This window comes from Canis lupus, chromosome 6 (genome assembly GCF_011100685.1).
Source record: "Canis lupus familiaris isolate Mischka breed German Shepherd chromosome 6, alternate assembly UU_Cfam_GSD_1.0, whole genome shotgun sequence".
NCBI classification, from domain to species: Eukaryota; Metazoa; Chordata; class Mammalia; order Carnivora; family Canidae; genus Canis; species Canis lupus.
In genome coordinates this window covers 57,388,884-57,407,054 of record NC_049227.1, presented here as the reverse complement: position 1 = coordinate 57,407,054, position 18,171 = coordinate 57,388,884, and the positions used below count along the sequence as shown (strand labels likewise).

At 40.3% G+C, this 18,171-nt stretch overlaps 1 protein-coding gene and 1 long non-coding RNA gene across 2 annotated transcripts in view; one reads left to right on the top strand and one right to left on the bottom strand.

The window, feature by feature from the left end:
- Positions 1–3,677: 3,677 nt before the first annotated feature.
- LOC111096521 lies at positions 3,678–6,790 on the bottom strand. The gene is made up of 3 exons (XR_005361248.1): positions 6,683–6,790; positions 3,856–3,896; positions 3,678–3,700 (listed from the first exon to the last, which is right to left on the bottom strand). It is a non-coding gene; the product is annotated as an uncharacterized LOC111096521 (long non-coding RNA).
- EPHX4 (epoxide hydrolase 4) overlaps positions 6,086–18,171 on the top strand; it is a 38,529-nt gene continuing 26,443 nt past the window's right edge. Inside the window, exons 1-2 of the mRNA XM_038541387.1 lie at positions 6,086–6,369; positions 8,544–8,629. Coding sequence (XP_038397315.1) covers positions 6,139–6,369; positions 8,544–8,629 — 317 coding nt within the window. The 5' untranslated portion in view covers positions 6,086–6,138. The remainder of the gene's footprint in view (positions 6,370–8,543; positions 8,630–18,171) is intronic.

The following is an 18,171-nucleotide window of genomic DNA, read 5'->3' as shown; positions in this document are numbered from 1 at the left end:
AGGAACAGGCAGTTTTGAAGGTAAACTCTTGGAACATACCATATTTAAACTAGAAATTAACAATGAAAAGATACCAGCAAAATCCTCCAAAATATCTAGATGTTAAGCATTTCTAAATAACCCATGGTAAAAGAGGAAATCACGTGAAGAATTAGGAAATACTTTGAATTGTATGAAAATAAAAGCACAACATATTAAAATTTGTGGGATTGCTGTGGAAGCATTTAGAGGAAATTTTTTTTTCATTAAATGTTTACATTAAAACAGAACAAAAATTTCAAACCAATCACTTAAACTTCTGTCTTAAGAAACTAGAGAAAAGCAAATTAAACCTAAATCTGGCAGAAGAAATGAATAAGAACATAAATGAATGAAATTAAAAGCAAAAAAAAAGAGAACAAAACCCCAATAAAATCAAAGGCTGTTTCTTTGTTAAAAAGACAATAAAATTGGGATGCCTGGGTGGCTCAGTGGTTAAGCATCTGCCTTTGGCCCAGGGCATGATCCTGGAGTCCTGGGATCAAGTCCCACATCTGGCTCCCTGCATGGAGCCTGCTTCTCTCTCTGCCTGTGTCTCTGCCCCTCTCTTTCTGTGTCTCTCATGAATAAATAAATAAAATCTTTAAAAAAAAAGACAATAAAATTGATAAGCCTCTAACCAGACTCAACAAGAAAAACAAAAGACAAATTACAAATGTCAAGTGTAAAAGGAAGAACATTACCTACCCATAGACAGTGAAAAGTTAATAAAGGCATGGAGAGCTCTTTGGGCCATAAATTCAACAACTAACATGAAATGCATAAGATTCCTAAAGGATACAAACCAGCAAAGAAAAAACAGATCACCTGAATAGTTCTATAACTTTAAAATAGGTTGAATTATATTTAAAAACCTTAAAAAAATAATTAGAAAAACAACTTGAGGCCTAGGTGGCCTTTTTGGAGAATTCTACCAAACTGTATGTAGAGAATCTTAACTATAGGAAACAAACTGAGGGTTGCTGGAGGGGAGGTTGGTGGGAATGGGGTAATTGGGTGATGGGCATCAAGGAGGGCACTTGATATAATGAGCAGTGGGTGGTATATGTAACTGATAAATCACTGAATTCTACCTCTGAAGCTAATAATACACTGTATGTTAATTAAATTGAACTTAAATAAAAAATTTGAAAATTTTTTTATAATTAACTATATTAAAAGATTAAAGAGGGAAAACTATGATTATCCCAAGAGAAGTAAAAGCTCTTTGAGAAAATTTAACCTCCATTTATGAAAAAAAAGAAACTTCTCAGAAACTAGAAATAGACAAGAACTTCCTCAACATGATAAATGGCATCTTTAGCTAATATGATGCTTAATAGTGACAGACTGAATGCTTTCCCCCTAAGATCAGGAATAAATAAGCTAAAGATATCCATTCTTATTAATCTTATTCATTACTGTACTTCAGGTCCTAGCCAGTGCAATAAGACAAGAAAAAGAAATAAAAGGCCAATATATAGGAAAGGAAGAAATAAAACTATCTCTATTCAGGGCAGCCCCGGTGGCTTGGGGGTTTAGTGCCACCTTCGGCCCGGGGTGTGATACTGGAGACCCAGGATTGGATCCCCTGTTGGGCTCCCTACATGGAGCCTGCTTCTCCCTCTGCCTGTGTCTCTGCCTCTCTCTGTGTATGTGTCTCTCATGAATAAATAAATAAAATCTTTAAAAAAAAACGGGGGGGTGGACAGTCCGGGTGGCTCAGCGGTTTAGCACCGCATTTAGCCCAGGGCGTGATCCTGGAGGCCCGGGATCGAGTCCCATGTCAGGCTCCCTGTGTGGAACCTGCTTCTCCCTCTGCCTGTGTCTCTGCCTCTCTCTCTGTGTGTGTCTCTCATGAATAAATAAATAAAATATTTTTAAAAAACTACTAGAACTAATAAGTGAGTTTATCAAGGTCTCAGGGTCCAAGACAAAAAAAAAAAAAGATATTTCTTTATGCTAGTAATATGCAACTGGAAATTTTTAAAAGTATCATTTACAATAACAAAAAAATAAATAATTAGGTCTAAATGTTACAAAATATATGCAATATTTGTATGTTTTAAACAATGAAAAACTGATAGAAATCAACAAAGATCTAAAAAATGGAGTGATACATCATGTTCATGAATTGAACAACAGAATATTATTAAAATACTAGTTTTCTCCAAAATGGTTAAGAGATTCAATGCATTTCAATTAACAACTTTTCCCTAAAATAACTAATAATAATTTTTTTGGCAGAGGGGAGGTAAGTAAGTAGAATAGCCAAAACAATTTGTGTAAAGAATAAAGCTTAAGCCTTGCTGCTGTGGACTGTGGGCCACCGGGGTCGGTGAAATATCTCAAGATGACTGGGTGAAAACTTGCTCTAAAAACCATTGACTGGGTAGCTTTTGGGGAGATCATACCCCGAAACCAGAAGGCCATTGCCAACTCCCTGAAATTCTGGAATGAGATGCTTACCTCCAGGTTGGCTACTCTTCCTGAGAAACCACCTGCTATTGACTGGGCTTACAAGGCCAATGTGGCAAAGGCTGACTTGGTAGATGACTTTGAGAAGTTTAATGCCCTGAAGTTTCCTGTGCCAGAGGATAAATACACTGTCCAGGTGGATGCTGAGGAAAAAGAAGATGTGAAAAGCTGTGCTGAGTTTTTGTCTCTCTCAAAGGCCAGGATTGAAGAATATGAAAAAGAGCTGGAGAAGATGAAGAACATAATTCCATTTGATCAGATGATCATTGAGGACCTGAAGTCTTCCCAGAAACCAAATTAGACAAGAAGAAATATCCCTATCGGACTCACAAGCCAATCGAAAATTTATCAACTTGAGTTGGGGTGAAAGCCCTTTCCCTCATCTTATAAACGTTGGACATTAAAAATAATGATATGGAAAAAAAATAAAGCTTAAGGACTCATACTACCTGAATTATAGACCTACTGTACTGCTTTCAAAAGTGTGACAAATGTGGTATTGAAGAAAATATAGACATAAAGATCAATAAAACAGACTAGAGGCTTAGAAATAATCCCATACGTCAAGTGATTTTCAACAAAGGTACAAAGACAATTCAACGGAGAAAGAACACTCTTTTCAACAAATGGTGCCAAAACAATTATATATCCACACGCAAAACTTAAATGTCAATCCATACTTTGTACCCTATACAAAAATTAACTCAAAATGGATCATAGACCTGGTTCCTCAAAAAATCAAAAATAGAATTACCATATGATCCAGTAATTCCACTCTGGGGTATTTATCCAAAGAATACAAAAACAAGGGATGCCTGGGTGGCTCAGTGGTTAAACGTCTGCCTTCAGCTCAGGCTCAGGGCATGATCCCGGAGTCCTGGGATCGAGTCCCACATCGGGCTCCCTGCATGGAGCCTGCTTCTCCCTCTATGTCTCTGCCTCTCTCTCTCTGTGCCTCTCATGAATAAATAAATAAAATCTTAAAAAAAAAAGAATACGAAAACACTAATTTGAAAAGATACATGCACCCCATGCTTATTTCAACATTTACAATAGCCAAAGTATGGAAACAGCCCAAATGTCCATCCATAGATGAATGGATAAAGATGTGATACACACACACACACACACACACACACACACTGGAATATTATTCAGCCATAAAAAGAATGAAATCTTACCATTTGCAACAACATGGATGGATCTACAGGGTATAATGCCAAGCGAAATAAGTTAGAGAAAGAAAAATACCATATGATTCCACTCACATGTGGAATTTAAGAAACAACAAATGAACAAATATAAAAAGAGATTACCCCCCCCCCCCAAAAAAAAGATTCTTAGCTTTAGAGAACTTACGGTTTCCAGAGAGGTGGTGAATAAGAGGATGGGTGAAATAGCTGTGGGGGATTAAGGAGTACACTTATCATGATGAGCACTGAGTAATATACAGAATTGTTTAATCACTATATTGTACACCTGTAACTAATATAAAACATTGTGTTAACTATACTAGAATTAAGATTTTAAAAATAATAAATAGGGATCCCTGGGTGGTGCAGCGGTTTAGCGCCTGCCTTTGGCCCAGGGCGCGATCCTGGAGACCCGGGATCGAATCCCACATTGGGCTCCCGGTGCATGGAGCCTGCTTCTCCCTCTGCCTGTGTCTCTACCTCTCTCTCTCTCTCTCTGTGTGACTATCATAAATAAATAAAAATTAAAAAAAATAAAAATAAAAATAATAAATAAAACAAAGCCATAAAACTTTAAGAAGAAAACATAAGGGAAAGAAATCCTGTTGACCTTGACTTATGCAAAGGTTTCTTACATTAAAGGCCCAAAAGGCGGGGGCACCTGGGAGGCTCAGTGTTGAGTGGCTGCCTTTGGCTCAGGGGTGATCCAGAGTTCCTGGGATCAAGCCCTGCATCAGGCTCGCCACAGGGAGAGTGCTTCTCCCTCTGCGTATGTCCCTGCCTCTTTCTCTGTGTTTCTCATTAATAAATAAATTTTAAAAATCTTTAAAAAAATAAAGGCCTTTTTTAAAAAAAAGTGATACATTGGATGTCATCTGGGGGGCACCTAACTGGTTCAGTGAGCAGAGCATGTGACTCTAGATCTTGAGGTTGTGAGTTGAACCCCACATTGGGCAGAGAGCCTACTTAAAATAAATAAATAAATAATTCTTTAAAATTTTTAAGAAATTCTGCTCTTCAGAAGTCTCTGTTATAAGAATGAAAAGACACGGTCTGGAAAATTATTTGCAAATCTCATGATGTACAATAAAGGATTTATATCCAAAATACATAAATAACTCTCGAATTGAATAGTAGGAAAACAACACAATTTTTAAAAAATGTGTAAAAGATTTTAACAGACACTGTCAAAGATTATATTTGAGTGGCATAAAAGTACATAAAGATGGTCACACATTATTAGTCACAGGGAAATGTAAATTAAAATCTCAGTGAGATGCTCCATATCTCTTAGAATCGCCAAAATTAAGATTGTTTGGACAATCCCAAGTTCTTGCAAGAATATAACCTAACCTTAACTCTCACACATCGCTGTTACGAATTCAAAGTTGTACAGCCACTGTGGAGCCAGTTTGGCAGTTTCTCATAAAGTTAAATGCACACTTACCACCTGACCCAGCAACCCCCCCCCCCCCCTTCTAAGTACTTATCCAGGTGAAAGGAAAACTTAGCTTCACACAGAGATTTCACACGAGTGTTTATAGTGGTTTTATTCGTAACCACAAAACTGGAAAAAAACTCCAATGTCCTCAAAATGAAGAATGGATAAACAATAGGACACCTGCATTCAACCAAACACAAGTAATAGAAAGGAGACCATATATGCAACAGCATAGTGGAATCTCAGATGCATTACGCTGAGTGAAAGAAGCCAAAAATAAAAGGTTACGTATTATATGATTCCATTTATGGAAGAGTCTTGCAAAGGAAAAACTTAGAGGGATGGAAAAGAGACCAGGGGTTTCGAGAGGCTTGCCTTTGGCACCAGAGAGGCCTAGCTGGGCTGATCACCCTTCTGAACCTTGCTGAAGATCAACAACTTCAGAAGATTGTTAGCAATGCAGAAAGTAACAGCATCTGTCCCACGGAAGGGAAACCCCTCCCTGCCTCTCTTGCCCCCCACCCCCCACCCCTCACCCCCCATAATTCCATGATCCAGAAAAAGGCCCTAATGAAATCCTCCCAACAGTTCCCAGGGCACTGCGAGCACTCGAACCCCGGCCCGTGTGGCAGCGGCCGTTCCGCGCGCGGTTCCGGGGAGCACTCGCGGGAGTCTCGGCCCCAGCCTCCCCCGCAGCCGGGCCGTGCGGCCCCGGGCGCTCACCCTGCGGGCCGAGGCCCCTCTCCCCCCGCGCCCAGTCCGGGCGCGGCGGCCCCGAGCGCGCACCGCGAGCGCGGGAGCCCGCGGCGGGGCCTCCGGACGCCGGCCGAGCGCAGCCGCCCGGGGCCCGCGGGGAGGCGCGCGGGGAGGCGCGCGCGGAGCCGGCTCCCGCCGACCGGTGGCGGGCCTGGCGCGCCGCCGCGCGGGCTGTCCGGCTCCGCAGCCCGGCCGAGCGCCGCTGCTCGCGCGCCTCCGGAGGGCAGCGGGCCCCGCCGCCGGCCCCGCCCGATGGCGAGGCTGCGGGACCGCCTGCTCCGCCTGGCGCTCGCGATCCGGTCCCTGCTCTTCTGGTCGCTGGTCTACTGCTACTGCGGGCTCTGCGCCTCCATCCACCTGCTCAAACTTTTGTGGAGCATCGGCAAGGGCCCCGCGCAGACCTTCCGGAGGGCGGCCCGCGAACACCCTCCCGCGTGTCTGAACGACCCCTCTTTGGGCACCCACTGCTACGTGCGGATCAAGGTGAAGGCCGGCGCGGGCCCCGCGGGGCCGGGAGGGAGCGCGGCGGCCCGGGGCGCGGGGCGCGGGGCTGCCCCTGCCGAGACGGCGCTCCCGGGGCTCGCGGCGGGGACGGGGACGGGGACGGCGCCCGGGGCAGGCGGGGCGCGGGGCGCGGGGGGCGCGGGGCGCGGGGCGCGGGAGGGGTCGGGGCCGCGCGCGCGCGCCTGTGCGGGAGCGCCCGAGAGCTTCCTCAGCGGGGTCCTCGGGACACACTACTGCCTCCCCCCCCCCCTCCGCCGCAACCCCCCTGTAAGGCAGAGCGCTCTCCTGTCACCTTTTTGCCCTTTAGAGCTCAGACCGGCGGTAGGGAGTTGGTGCTGGTGGTGCCCTGTACTGTCTCCTGGGGCTGCCTTGCCCACCTTCTAGAGGCTGAAAGAGTAAATAGAATAAGTCATTGGAAATAGGACTTTATTCAGAGTAGCAGAAGGGAGCCTTCACGGATGACCTAACCAGCATGAAACAATAAATACATGGTGTACGTTTGTGGGCAAGGAAACAGACGTGGGAAGTCAGAGACCAAAGGAATGGAATAAAAAGTAAATGTCAACCATGCATTGAGACTGGAACCGTGCGTGCTTGTCCCAAGCCACCTGGCAGCCCACGGATATTCCATTTCCTGAGGCTCCAGGTGGTGACGGGATATGGCCCTTCATGATGCACCCTGCAGTCTGACTCACAGGCCTTTCAAAAGTAGCCTCACATGAGGGGATATTTATGTCACCAAGTGCAGGATTCCTATTAGGAGCTAATTGTCCAGCTGCTAGAGTTCAAAAGACCAAGGGCACATTTTTCTTATCCTTATTCGGCCTGCGGTTGGTATGAGAATGAAATGAATTGATATTTGTAAAACGAGAGGCTTCAAAAACAACAACAACAACAACAACAACAAATAAAACCTTAGAGCAGTGCCTAGTGCACACAGTAAGTGCAATAAGGTATTCGTTCCCTAAATCCAATCAAGTGGCGGAGACTCATCACCAATAAAAGAAGTTATTGAACTTCTGGAAGGGCATTCTGCAGTTGAGGGCAAAGTCAGGTTAGTTATCTTGGTTCCAACCTGAGGAGGAAGAGCAGGAAAAAAGAGCCATCTGGAATTCCTTGTAATGCTCTTTTCCTCTTACTCTGGACACCTAAAGAGTTTCCCCAGAGACAGAACCAAGGAGTGGAAAGAACATTGTCCTGTAAGGTAGGACAAAATGGGGCTCTGGTCACAGCCCTGCACACAATCACCTTTATGAGCCATGTTAATATCTTTGGACTTTAGTTTCCAAGTATGTAAAAATGATGGGGTTGCATTAAATGACCTTTTAGGATTTTTTTTTACATCTGAAAACCCTCTTGCTTGGGTTACCTGATATAAAACTCAGTCTCTGTGCTCATCTTTTGGTTCTTGGTCTCTTTCTTTACTTCCTTTTTTTTTTTTTTTTTTGGTTTTCTTCTTGGTTTTTTCTCCATTTTCTTCTTTATAGTTTGTTTTGTATCTGCTGTATTCCTGTCTCACCCCCATGCTGTTTATTTTCCTTGGGCAGTCTTGTCTCCCACATGCAGAGAGAAGTCTTGAGCACTCAGAGAATTCTGCTGTTAGAAATACATTGACATGACATGAGCAGGAAGCAAGGGGAGCTGTACATGCAACTCCCAACTTAAAATAATAATGTGGGAAGGAGAGAACTAAAAATAAGAAAAGGAGGTGTGAATTATATAACTGATGGCACAGCTCTTGACGGGCAAGCTGAGAAAAGTACGTGACTAGGAGGTAAACATGGCAGGAATATAAATTCAGATCAGAATTATTTACATGTCCTGTGGAATTTGGATGAGATGAAATGTGACACATCAGGAAGATGAAAGTCACAAATTGTGACATTGTTCCAGAGGCCTGTAACATATAAATTGACCTTGTAAGTAGAACAAGAAGGGAAGGTACTATAAAGGGAATGCCAACAAAAGTAAATATAATTTACTCTATTAATAAATCATGTTTTTTTTTTCTTTTTGAAATTTAATATTTATTTTATTTCATGATATTAAAGATAACACAAGTGTACTTTCTTCTTGAATCAAGTGGAAATGCTAAATGCACTACTTTTGGCAAAATAACACTAAAATTCCATACCCTCTATTTTCTACTGCAGGATTCGGGGTTAAGGTTTCATTATGTTGCTGCTGGTGAGAGAGGCAAACCACTTATGCTGCTGCTTCATGGATTTCCAGAATTCTGGTAAACTTACCAACCAACTTTTGATTTTGCATTAAGGACTTGGCTTATCACAGTGTCATTTTCTTATGACTTTTAATCGACCTTACTTTGTGATCTCTTACCCAATTATCCTTCCCAAATGTTCCTGAATCACAGGAACACTTTGCCTTCTATTCTAAAGAACAATGCATGGTACCAGGTTAATTTTCTTTTTCTTTTTTTTTTCTTTTTCTTTTTGAGAATTAAAAGAAGTATGGTTTAATGTTTCAGATTTCTGAACCAGCTACAAAACAGTTTTTATACTATTTACTGTGGACCAAATGCCACATTGGGTAGGGAAAGGAAATTGAAAAGAAACCAAATGTATAGAGTGCCTATTATCTGGAAGGTCTGAGCGAAGCCTTAGGTAAAGGGGAGGTGGAGAAAGAAGAGGACTCTTGGAGACTGAAGATGAACTATTTTCTGTGCATGTAGCAATAGGCTCATATGAATGCAGGATAAATTAAGGACCTAAATATTTCACATTAGGAAGAAACCTATAACCAAAAATATACAGTTGCTAGGTACTTAAGAGAAAATGTTCTGTTCTCCTTTGAACCTCGCAGAGTCAAGTAAGTACAAATGAAAACAACATATGATTAAACTTTTAAAACACGAATATCTTTTTAAAAGATGCTGCCTATGGTTGTGAAAAGAAGACTAGATTTTTGGTAACAGTGCTATGATCTTGAGATAGTTCACGAACTAAATGTAAAGAAATTGATGAAAAATAATCCTATTCTCTGAGCCGACTGCAAGGCAGGATATGTGGTATCTTTTGAAAGGCCTGGGGTAATGCCCTGTCCCCAGATTTCTCCCTTATTATCACTCTTAACACCTAGAATTTCACCATTATATATTCTGCACCTCCTTCACAGTTTTAATGATCCTGTGTTATCCAAAGTCCTGATTTAAAATGCATCTAGCTCTGAAAAAGATCTGATCCTGATACACCTTAGTTAATACTTTATCAGTGAAAGAGACTTTATAGTAAATACATTGAGAATGCTAGTGCATGAGGAAGTATTAGGCATTGAAGAAAAGACTGGAGCATGGCAACCTCATCATTTTTCCAGAGCAAAAAGTCTATAGATGTCTTTTTCTGAGATTTTTCCCCTCATGAAGATTTTTCTCCCCTCTGTATTCGCCTGCATGAATAAACATAAGTCGTTTTCATGTTAAACTTTTATATGTTCTTCCATCTGGAGACAACTTAATTAGGTGGTAAACAGCCCAGTGCAATTCAGGCATATGTATGTGGACTCATTTAGTGGAGTGCTTGACATGATTGGCTCACAATAAAATGTAAGTCTGAAGCATTAGTCAAATCTGCATAAAGTAATGTAGGCGGTGAATTCTGGCTTAATCACTTACTCTGCAGGATCCTGCACAATCATCTGCAATAATCTTGCGGTGTTGTCATGAGGATAAAGAGAGTCAAAATATGCAGAAGGCCTTACATGTAGCCCCAGTGAATACTCAGTAAATGGTCATTTTCTTCCTTCACTTCCATTCACTCAGTGTGGAAATCCAGCACTAGCATCCACCATGCATTTATTGATACAGTGCCTTTCAATGATAAAGTATTAGCTAAAGTGCACTGAGATTATATCTCTTTGAGAGCTAGCTGCATCAGGACTTTGGATGATACAAAATCTTCAACTCTAAAGGAGATGAAGAATATGTAATAGTAGAATTCTAGTTTTAAGAGTAATACTAATGAAGACATTTGGAGATAGGCCATTGTCCCACCAATAAAAAAATAATTTCTTGACTCTGCTGCTGCTCCTGCTAATTAACATTTACGGACCATTTACTGTGTGCCAGGCACTCTTCTAAGTGTTTTACATACATCATCTCATTTAAACATCATAGCTACCCTTCTAAAATTGGCAGCATCAGAAAGTAAGGCACACTTCATTTTTGAGCTTCAGGGCTGACCTCTCCTGCTGTCTTCAGTATATAGGAATGACAGTCTGATATCACACACTGATTTTCACCCTTCAAATTTCACACCTTACAGAAACATTCAAGAGAGTGTTAAAAGTTAGCTAACAATGTAAGAACACCTCACTCTAACATTTTGGATCATCATTCTAAATAAAATTCATGATCTGTTGGGGTGTGGTGGTTGATATTGAACTTTTTAATTTTTTAATTCTTAAAAATTTTATTTATTTATTTGACAGAGAGAGTGAGAGAGCACAAGCAAGGGGAGCAGCAGAGGCAGAGGGAGAAGCAGGCTCCCGCTGAGCAGGGAGCCCCGACTCGGGGCTCGATCCCAGGCCCTGAGATCATGACCTGAGCCAAAGGCAGACGCTTAACCAGCTGAGCCACCCACGTGCCCCGATATTTAACTTTTTAGAAAGAAAAGATTTAAAAGCTATTGTGTCTCTCAGCCTCATACAAACCCCGATACTTGTCCATGCTCTTTTCTCTTCTGGAACTTCACTTTATTACATGTGGAACAGTCTACCATGAAGATAAAAATAAACCTACAATTACTTCAGCCACTTGGTAATTGTTTCTAAGAAACAGCCAATAACAATGATATCCTTTTAATATAGGACAGTTGATACCTTCTGTCATATTTAAGAATACTTTTTTAAAAAATATTTTATTTGAAAGAGAGAGTGAGTGAGAGAGAGAGCACATGAGTGAGGGCAGAGAGAGAGAGGAAGAGGGAGAAGCAGACTTCCCTGCTGAGCAGGGAGCCTGACGTGGGGCTCGAACCCAGGACCCTGAGATCATGACATGAGCCAAGGCAGACGCTTAACTGACTGAGCCACCCAGGCACTCCAAGAACAATATTTTTGTACATTTTTCACAGCATTGTCTCATCATTTACTCTTCATAAGAGCCCTTTTGCAAAATAGAAATGCCTGGTGATTCTTGTACGTGTCCTTTAATCTTCAGTGGATGGGGCAGCCTGGGAAAGGCCCAGCACCTGTCCCTGGACATCAGCCCCATTTGCTCTAGCAAAGTTAAGTCTTGGTTGTGTTACTCCAGGAACACCCTTGCTATGATTTTTTTTTAAAAAACAACAGGGGATCTCTGGGTGGCTCAGTGGTTTAGCGCCTGCCTTTGGCCCAGGGTGTGATCCTGGAGTCCTGGGATCAAGTCCCACGTCGGGCTCCCGGCATGGAGCCTGCTTCTCCCTCTGCCTGTGTCTCTGCCTCTCTCTCTCTCTCTCTCTCTCATGAATAAATAAATAAAATCTTAAAAAAAAAACAACAATGAACCCTCATAACTCAGTTACTCAAAGAGCATATCGAATTAACTAAGCTCTGCTGGCCATTAATCTGAAAGCTACCCATTTGTTTAGGGAGAGTCGTAAAGCAGCTACATGGAGATTGCTGATAATCAGAATCCTGTTTAACTATGTCATACCCTAAACCAAGACCACTATGTTGAACCTTTGTCTTTCCTTCCATTCAGACTGTCACCTGTTAGGAGTGACACTATCACCTATTAGGAGTCTAGTCAATTCCATTCAGGAAAAAGTCAAATAAAATCAGAGTTTAGGATAAAGCTGTTTTGATTAAGCCACTTCAAGTCTCTCTCTTGGCTTCTCTTTTTTCAAAATCCCCTTCTCTTTCATTTCTGTCTCCTTTAAAAGCCAAAAACAACAAAGCAAAGCAAAAATTTCAAACCAATTTAAGCTTTTAAGTGTAAATATTATCCTTCTATTAATCAAGTTTTGCCTAAATACACATTAAATTATGAGCTTATTTGTAGACCAAGTAGGTCAGAATATTTGATACTTTAAAAAAGTAGTCATCAATTGGCAATGTATGTAAAAATGATTTTAAACAGAAAAGCGCAGGATGCCTGGGTGGCTTCACCTCAGCGTGTGGCCCAGGGGTCCTGGGATCCAGTCCCGCATCGGGCTCCCTGCATGGAACCTGCTTCTGCCTCTCTCTCTGTGTGTCTCTCATGAATAAATAAATAAAGTCTTTAAAAAATAAACAGAAAAGCACTATACAAATGCAATATATGATCTGCATTTATCATCAACACCTAAGAATAGCTGTTGAGAATTGGTGACATTTAATATTAGATGTTACATGGAAACAATATGAAATTCTGGGTCTTCTTTCTTAAAATCTAAAGGAAACATCAAACAAGATCTGCATCTCTGAGACTGTTAGCTAAATTATCCCAAAATAAAGTTGTTTGTCAGGAGATGGTTTTTTCTCCCACTCTCTCTCCACCTCAATTTGCATCGCTTTTAAAAATATTTGGAGCTGATGCAGGCAGTTTCTTTGAGTTGTCTTCATCACCAGCTGTATGGAATGCATTCGTCATTACTCAAGTGCTGAGGCCAGGGAGGGCTCTTGGTACACACAGCTGAGCATAGTCTGATGACTAGGCCCTTTTCTCTGTTGTGAAGGGGAAAAGGATATTCTACATTTGAAGGTGGCTATCATGGTAAATCGGAAGCCCTCTTATGTCAAGAGTAATCACTAGGAAGGGGGTTATTTTTAGCAGTGTCTCTGCTATTACCTAAGGGTACTAGAAAAAAAATGGATGAAAATAGCTAGCTTTATTTGTCATATTTTTAAGAGTCACTGATTTTTTTTATGTAGGCTCCACACCCAACATGGGGTTTGAACCCACAACCCTGAGATCAAGCATGCTCTACAGAATGAGCCAGCCAGGCACCCCTGAGTTACTGATTTTGCAAGATGTTTCATTCCTGGGTCAGGGGTTCGATTTTGTTTAATATCATATGAATGAAATGCCCATCAGTCTATCTCTGGGGTGATCTCTTTTTCAGTTTAAAGTGTGAATCAAATATGCAAAGAAAGTATGAATTCAAATATGTGCTCAAAAATTTATTTATGAATTCTGGAAAGGTTACATTTAAGAATTTTTGGCAATTTATTATAATAGCTGCCCTGTTTCTTTCTTTCTTTTTTTTTTTTTAAAGATTTTATTTATTTATTCATTAGAGACACAGAAAGAGAGGCAGAGACACAGGTAGAGGGAGAAGCAGGCTCCATGCAGGGAGCCCGATGTGGGACTCTATCCCAGGGCTCCAGGATCATGCCCTGAACCAAAGGCAAGCGCTTAATTGCTGAGCCACCCAGGCATCCCATCTGCTGCCCCGTTTCTTAGAAATATTTAAGATATTGTTTGGTTCCTCTCATGGATAATATCAATAGTTGAATTTATTTGTAAGGCAATTTAAATTATTAATAAGAGAATGAAATATGCAGGTATTATGTTTGCATACTCTCTAATGCGATTTTAAATGTAAAATATCGCAGGATTCTACACACTACTTTGAGTCAAATTTCTACCTTGAAATCTCTAACTACATGAAATCTAAATGAAGACCCAGATACTTAAGATATTAAAACAATGCATATTTTCTTTTTTTTTAAAGATTTTATTTATTTATTCATGAGAGACACAGATAGAGAGAGAGGCAGAGACACAGGCAGAGGGAGAAGCAGGCTCCATGCAGGGATCCCGATGTGGGACTTGATCCCCGGACTCCAGGATTAGGCCCTGGGCTGAAGGCAGTTGCCAAACTGCTGAGCCACCCAGGGATCCCCAACAATGCATATTGACTATAAATTCCCCAACAGGAACTTGGGGACTTTAGTTGTCCCCACCAGTTAGCCAAATTGTGAATGCTATGAAAAAGTTCTTGAAGGAAATTGAAAGTGCTACTCCAGTGAACACACAAATGATAAGAAAGTGAAATAATCTTATTTTTTGAGATGGAGAAAGTTGTAGTGGTCTGGACAGAAGATCAAACCAGCCAACACATACTTCAGCCAAAGCCTACTCCAGAGCAAGTCCCTAACTCTCTTCAATTCTGTGAATACTCAGAAAGGTGAGGAAGTTGCAGGAAAAAAGTTTGAAGCCAGGAGAGGTTGATTCATGAGGTTTAAGAAAATAAGTCATCTCCATAACAGAAAAGTGTAAGGTGAAGCAGCAGGTGCTGATGTAGAAGCTGCAGCAGGTTACTCAGAAGATGTAACTCAATTCATGAAAGTGGCAACAATAAATTTTCAATGTAGATGAAATAGTCTTATATTAAAAGAAGATGCTTTCTAGGACTTTCTTAGCTAGAGAGGTTAATGCCTGGCCTCAAAGTTTCAAAAGACAGGCAGACAATCTTATTAAGGTGACTTAAAGTTGAAGCCAATGCTCATTGATTATTCTGAAAATCCTAGAGCCCTTAAGAATTATATCAAATCCATTTTGCCTGTTTTCATAAATGGAACAACAAAGCCTGGATGACAGCACATCTGTTACAACATGGTTTGCTGAATATTTTAAACCTACTGTTGAGAACCACTGCTCAGAAAAAGAAAGATTTCTTTCAAAATATTACTGCTCATTGATGGTGCACCTGGTCACCTGGTGTAGGAGCTCTGATGGAGATGTACAATGAAATTAATGTTTTTTTTTTTCATGACTGCTAACACAATATCCATTGTGCAACCTTGCATCAAGTCTCATTATTTAAGAAATATATTTCATAAGGTTATAGTGTCATAGATAGTGATTCCTCTGATAGATTTGGGCAAAGTCAGTTGAAAACCTGGAAGAGTTGCCATTCTAGATGTCTTTAAGAACATTCATGATTCATGGCAAGAGGTCACAATGTCAATGTGAACAGGAATTGGAAGAAGTTGATTCCTACCCTCATGGATGACCTTGAGAAGTTCAAGACTGAAGTGGAGGCAGTAACTGCAGATGTGGTGGAAGCAGCAAGAGGACTTAAACATAGCAGTAGAGCCTGAAATGGGACTGAATGGCTACAATCTCATGATCCAACTTTGATGGATGAGAAGTTGCTTCTTATGGATGAGTAAAGAAAGTGATTCTTGAGCTGGAATCTACTCCTTGTAAAGATTCTGTGAAGGTTGTTGAAATGACAATAAAAGATTTAGAATATTACGTACATTTAGTTGATAAAGCAGCAGCAGGGCTTGAGAGGACTGACTCCAATTGTGAAAAAAGTTCTGCTGTGGGTAAAACGTTAGTGAACAGCATCACATGCTACAGAGAAATGGTTTGTGAAGGGAAGAGAGTCAATCAATGTAGCAAACTTCATTGTTATCTCATTGTAAGAAACTGCCACAGCCACCCCAACCTTTAGCAGCCACCACCCTGAGCAGTCAGCAGCCATCAACACTGAGGCGAGACCCTCCAGCAAAAAAATTACAATTTGCTGAAAGTTCAGATAATGGTTAGCATTTTTTGTAGCATTAAAGTATTTTTTCTTTTTTTAATTTTATTATGTTTTTAATCTTAATTCTAGTGTAGTTAACATACAGTGTTATATTAGTCTTAGGTGTACAATACAGTGACTCAACAGTTCTATACAAGCAATACTTTTTATTTATTTATTTTTGAAAGATTTTATTTATTTAGTTATGAGAGACACAGAGAGAGAGAGAGGCAGAGACACAGGCAGAGGGAGAAGCAGGCTCCATGCAGGGAACCTGACGTGGGACTCGATCCTGAGACTCCAGGATCATGCCCTGGGCCAAAGGCAGCACTAAACTGCTGAGCCACCGGGGCTGCCCTCAATACTTTTAAAATTAAGATATATACATTGTTTTTTAGACATAATGCTATTATACACTTAATTTACTACAATGTAAACAATAACTTTTTATATGCACTGGGAAACCAAAAATTCATTTAGCTTACTTTATTGTGATATTTGCTTTATTGTGGTAGTCTGGAACCCAACCTGCAATATGTCTGAGATTATGTCTGTAATTAGGGATTCAAGATAAGATGTTAGGCAGCGAAATTACATGACAGAGTTTGTGTTTTTGCGACCTCAGTCTGGTGTTGTATAAGATAGCGCTGAGGGGAATGAAATGCATATAGACCAATCAATAGGTTGTTGCATTAATGGAGGCCTGAATTAAGGTAATGATAGTAGGGATGGACAGGAAAAGTGATTAAATAAATATTTAAAAGGTTAAATCTGTAGAACTTTATTGATTGGGCATGAGGTAATCCCCAAAGAGGGAAGAGCTAGGCTCCAGTTACAAGGACATAAAAAAATCAATTGAAAATTTTAAGTAAAGCTAATGAGAAAATAATATCACATGTGTCGACAGATGAGTGTCTTTAAGGAAACCAACTGCTTTATTTGTTACAACCTAAAGACAAGATTAATAAGATTGCTATGACTTTGCTAAGAAATATACTTTTTAATAAACATTTTCAAATCTGTCTTAATCGGTAATGCTTTTGCAGATTTTCACAAATCATGGATATCCTAATAACAGATCAAAGATTTTGTAATCATGCATTATTACAAATATGTGTCTGACACTCTTCCTGATGACCTGTTGATGGAAAGTGCATGCTTTGTTTTATTGATCTTATTGCTTTGTGACAGTTCACATTGCAGTCTCTTTCACTATTGGTTTATATCTGAGATCCCTGTGTACCCTTGCCTATTGCACTCCAAAAATGTTTTCAGACAATTATCTCCCATTTGGCTTATGTCAGATAATTCTCTACACTGTTTCCATGAACAGATGTGCATGCAGATTCATTTTTTAAAATGCATATTTGGAGTTCCAAAATAGTCACTTTGAAAAATAGTCACTTTGAAAAATCCACATCTTTTTTTTTTTTTCTATTTGTTATCCTATTTGTTTGAAGAAGAAAGTCTCATAGATCAGGAAGCCTGGCTGGCTCAGTTGGGAGAGCATGCAATTCTTTTTTTTTTTTTTTTTTTTTTTTTTTTTTTTTTTTTTTGAGAGCATGCAATTCTTAATCTCAGGGTTATATATTTGAGCCCCATGTTGGGTGCAGAGATTACTTAAAAATAAAATCTTTAAAAAAAGAGAGAGAGAAGAAATCTCATGGAAGAAAATCTCATGAATTTCATTTAATTCTGCAGTTTTATGATCAAGCACAGAGGGAATACCTGGTCCTGTGCAGGCCTTCAGGACTTGGCTGTAGCCCACTGACCATTCTTTTTTTTTTTTTTTTTTTAAGATTTTATTTATTTGGGCACAAGTGGGGTGGTGGTTGGGGAGGAGCAGAGGGAGAGGGAGAAGCAGACTCCCCTCTGAGCATAGAGCCTGTGAGATCATGTGGAGTCTGTGAGATCATGAACTGAGCTGAAGTCAGACGCTTAACTGACTGAGCCACCCAGGCGCCTGCCCCTTAAATGTTTTTAATATCACACTTGCTTATACTCATTCAGGATCTTCTCTACAGAAGAATTTTGTTTTAGCTAACAGAGGTTTATCTTCAGCAGCTGTTTTATTGGATTCTTTCAGTGATCATCTTCTTAAAAATCTTTGACCTTTTTCATCCATAAGTAAACTGTTATTACTAAAATCTCAGAGCCCTATTTACAATGGAGTAAAGTGAGTAAAATCTACTTTTTAGGGAAATATATTTTCATCTCATAAATATTTTCAGAGAATCAAATGGTTTTGCGGTACAGAAGCATTTGTAAGTATGGATTCCCTGATAGCTGTAAGCATTATTTAAGAAAAGCCTACAAAAAAAAAAAAAAA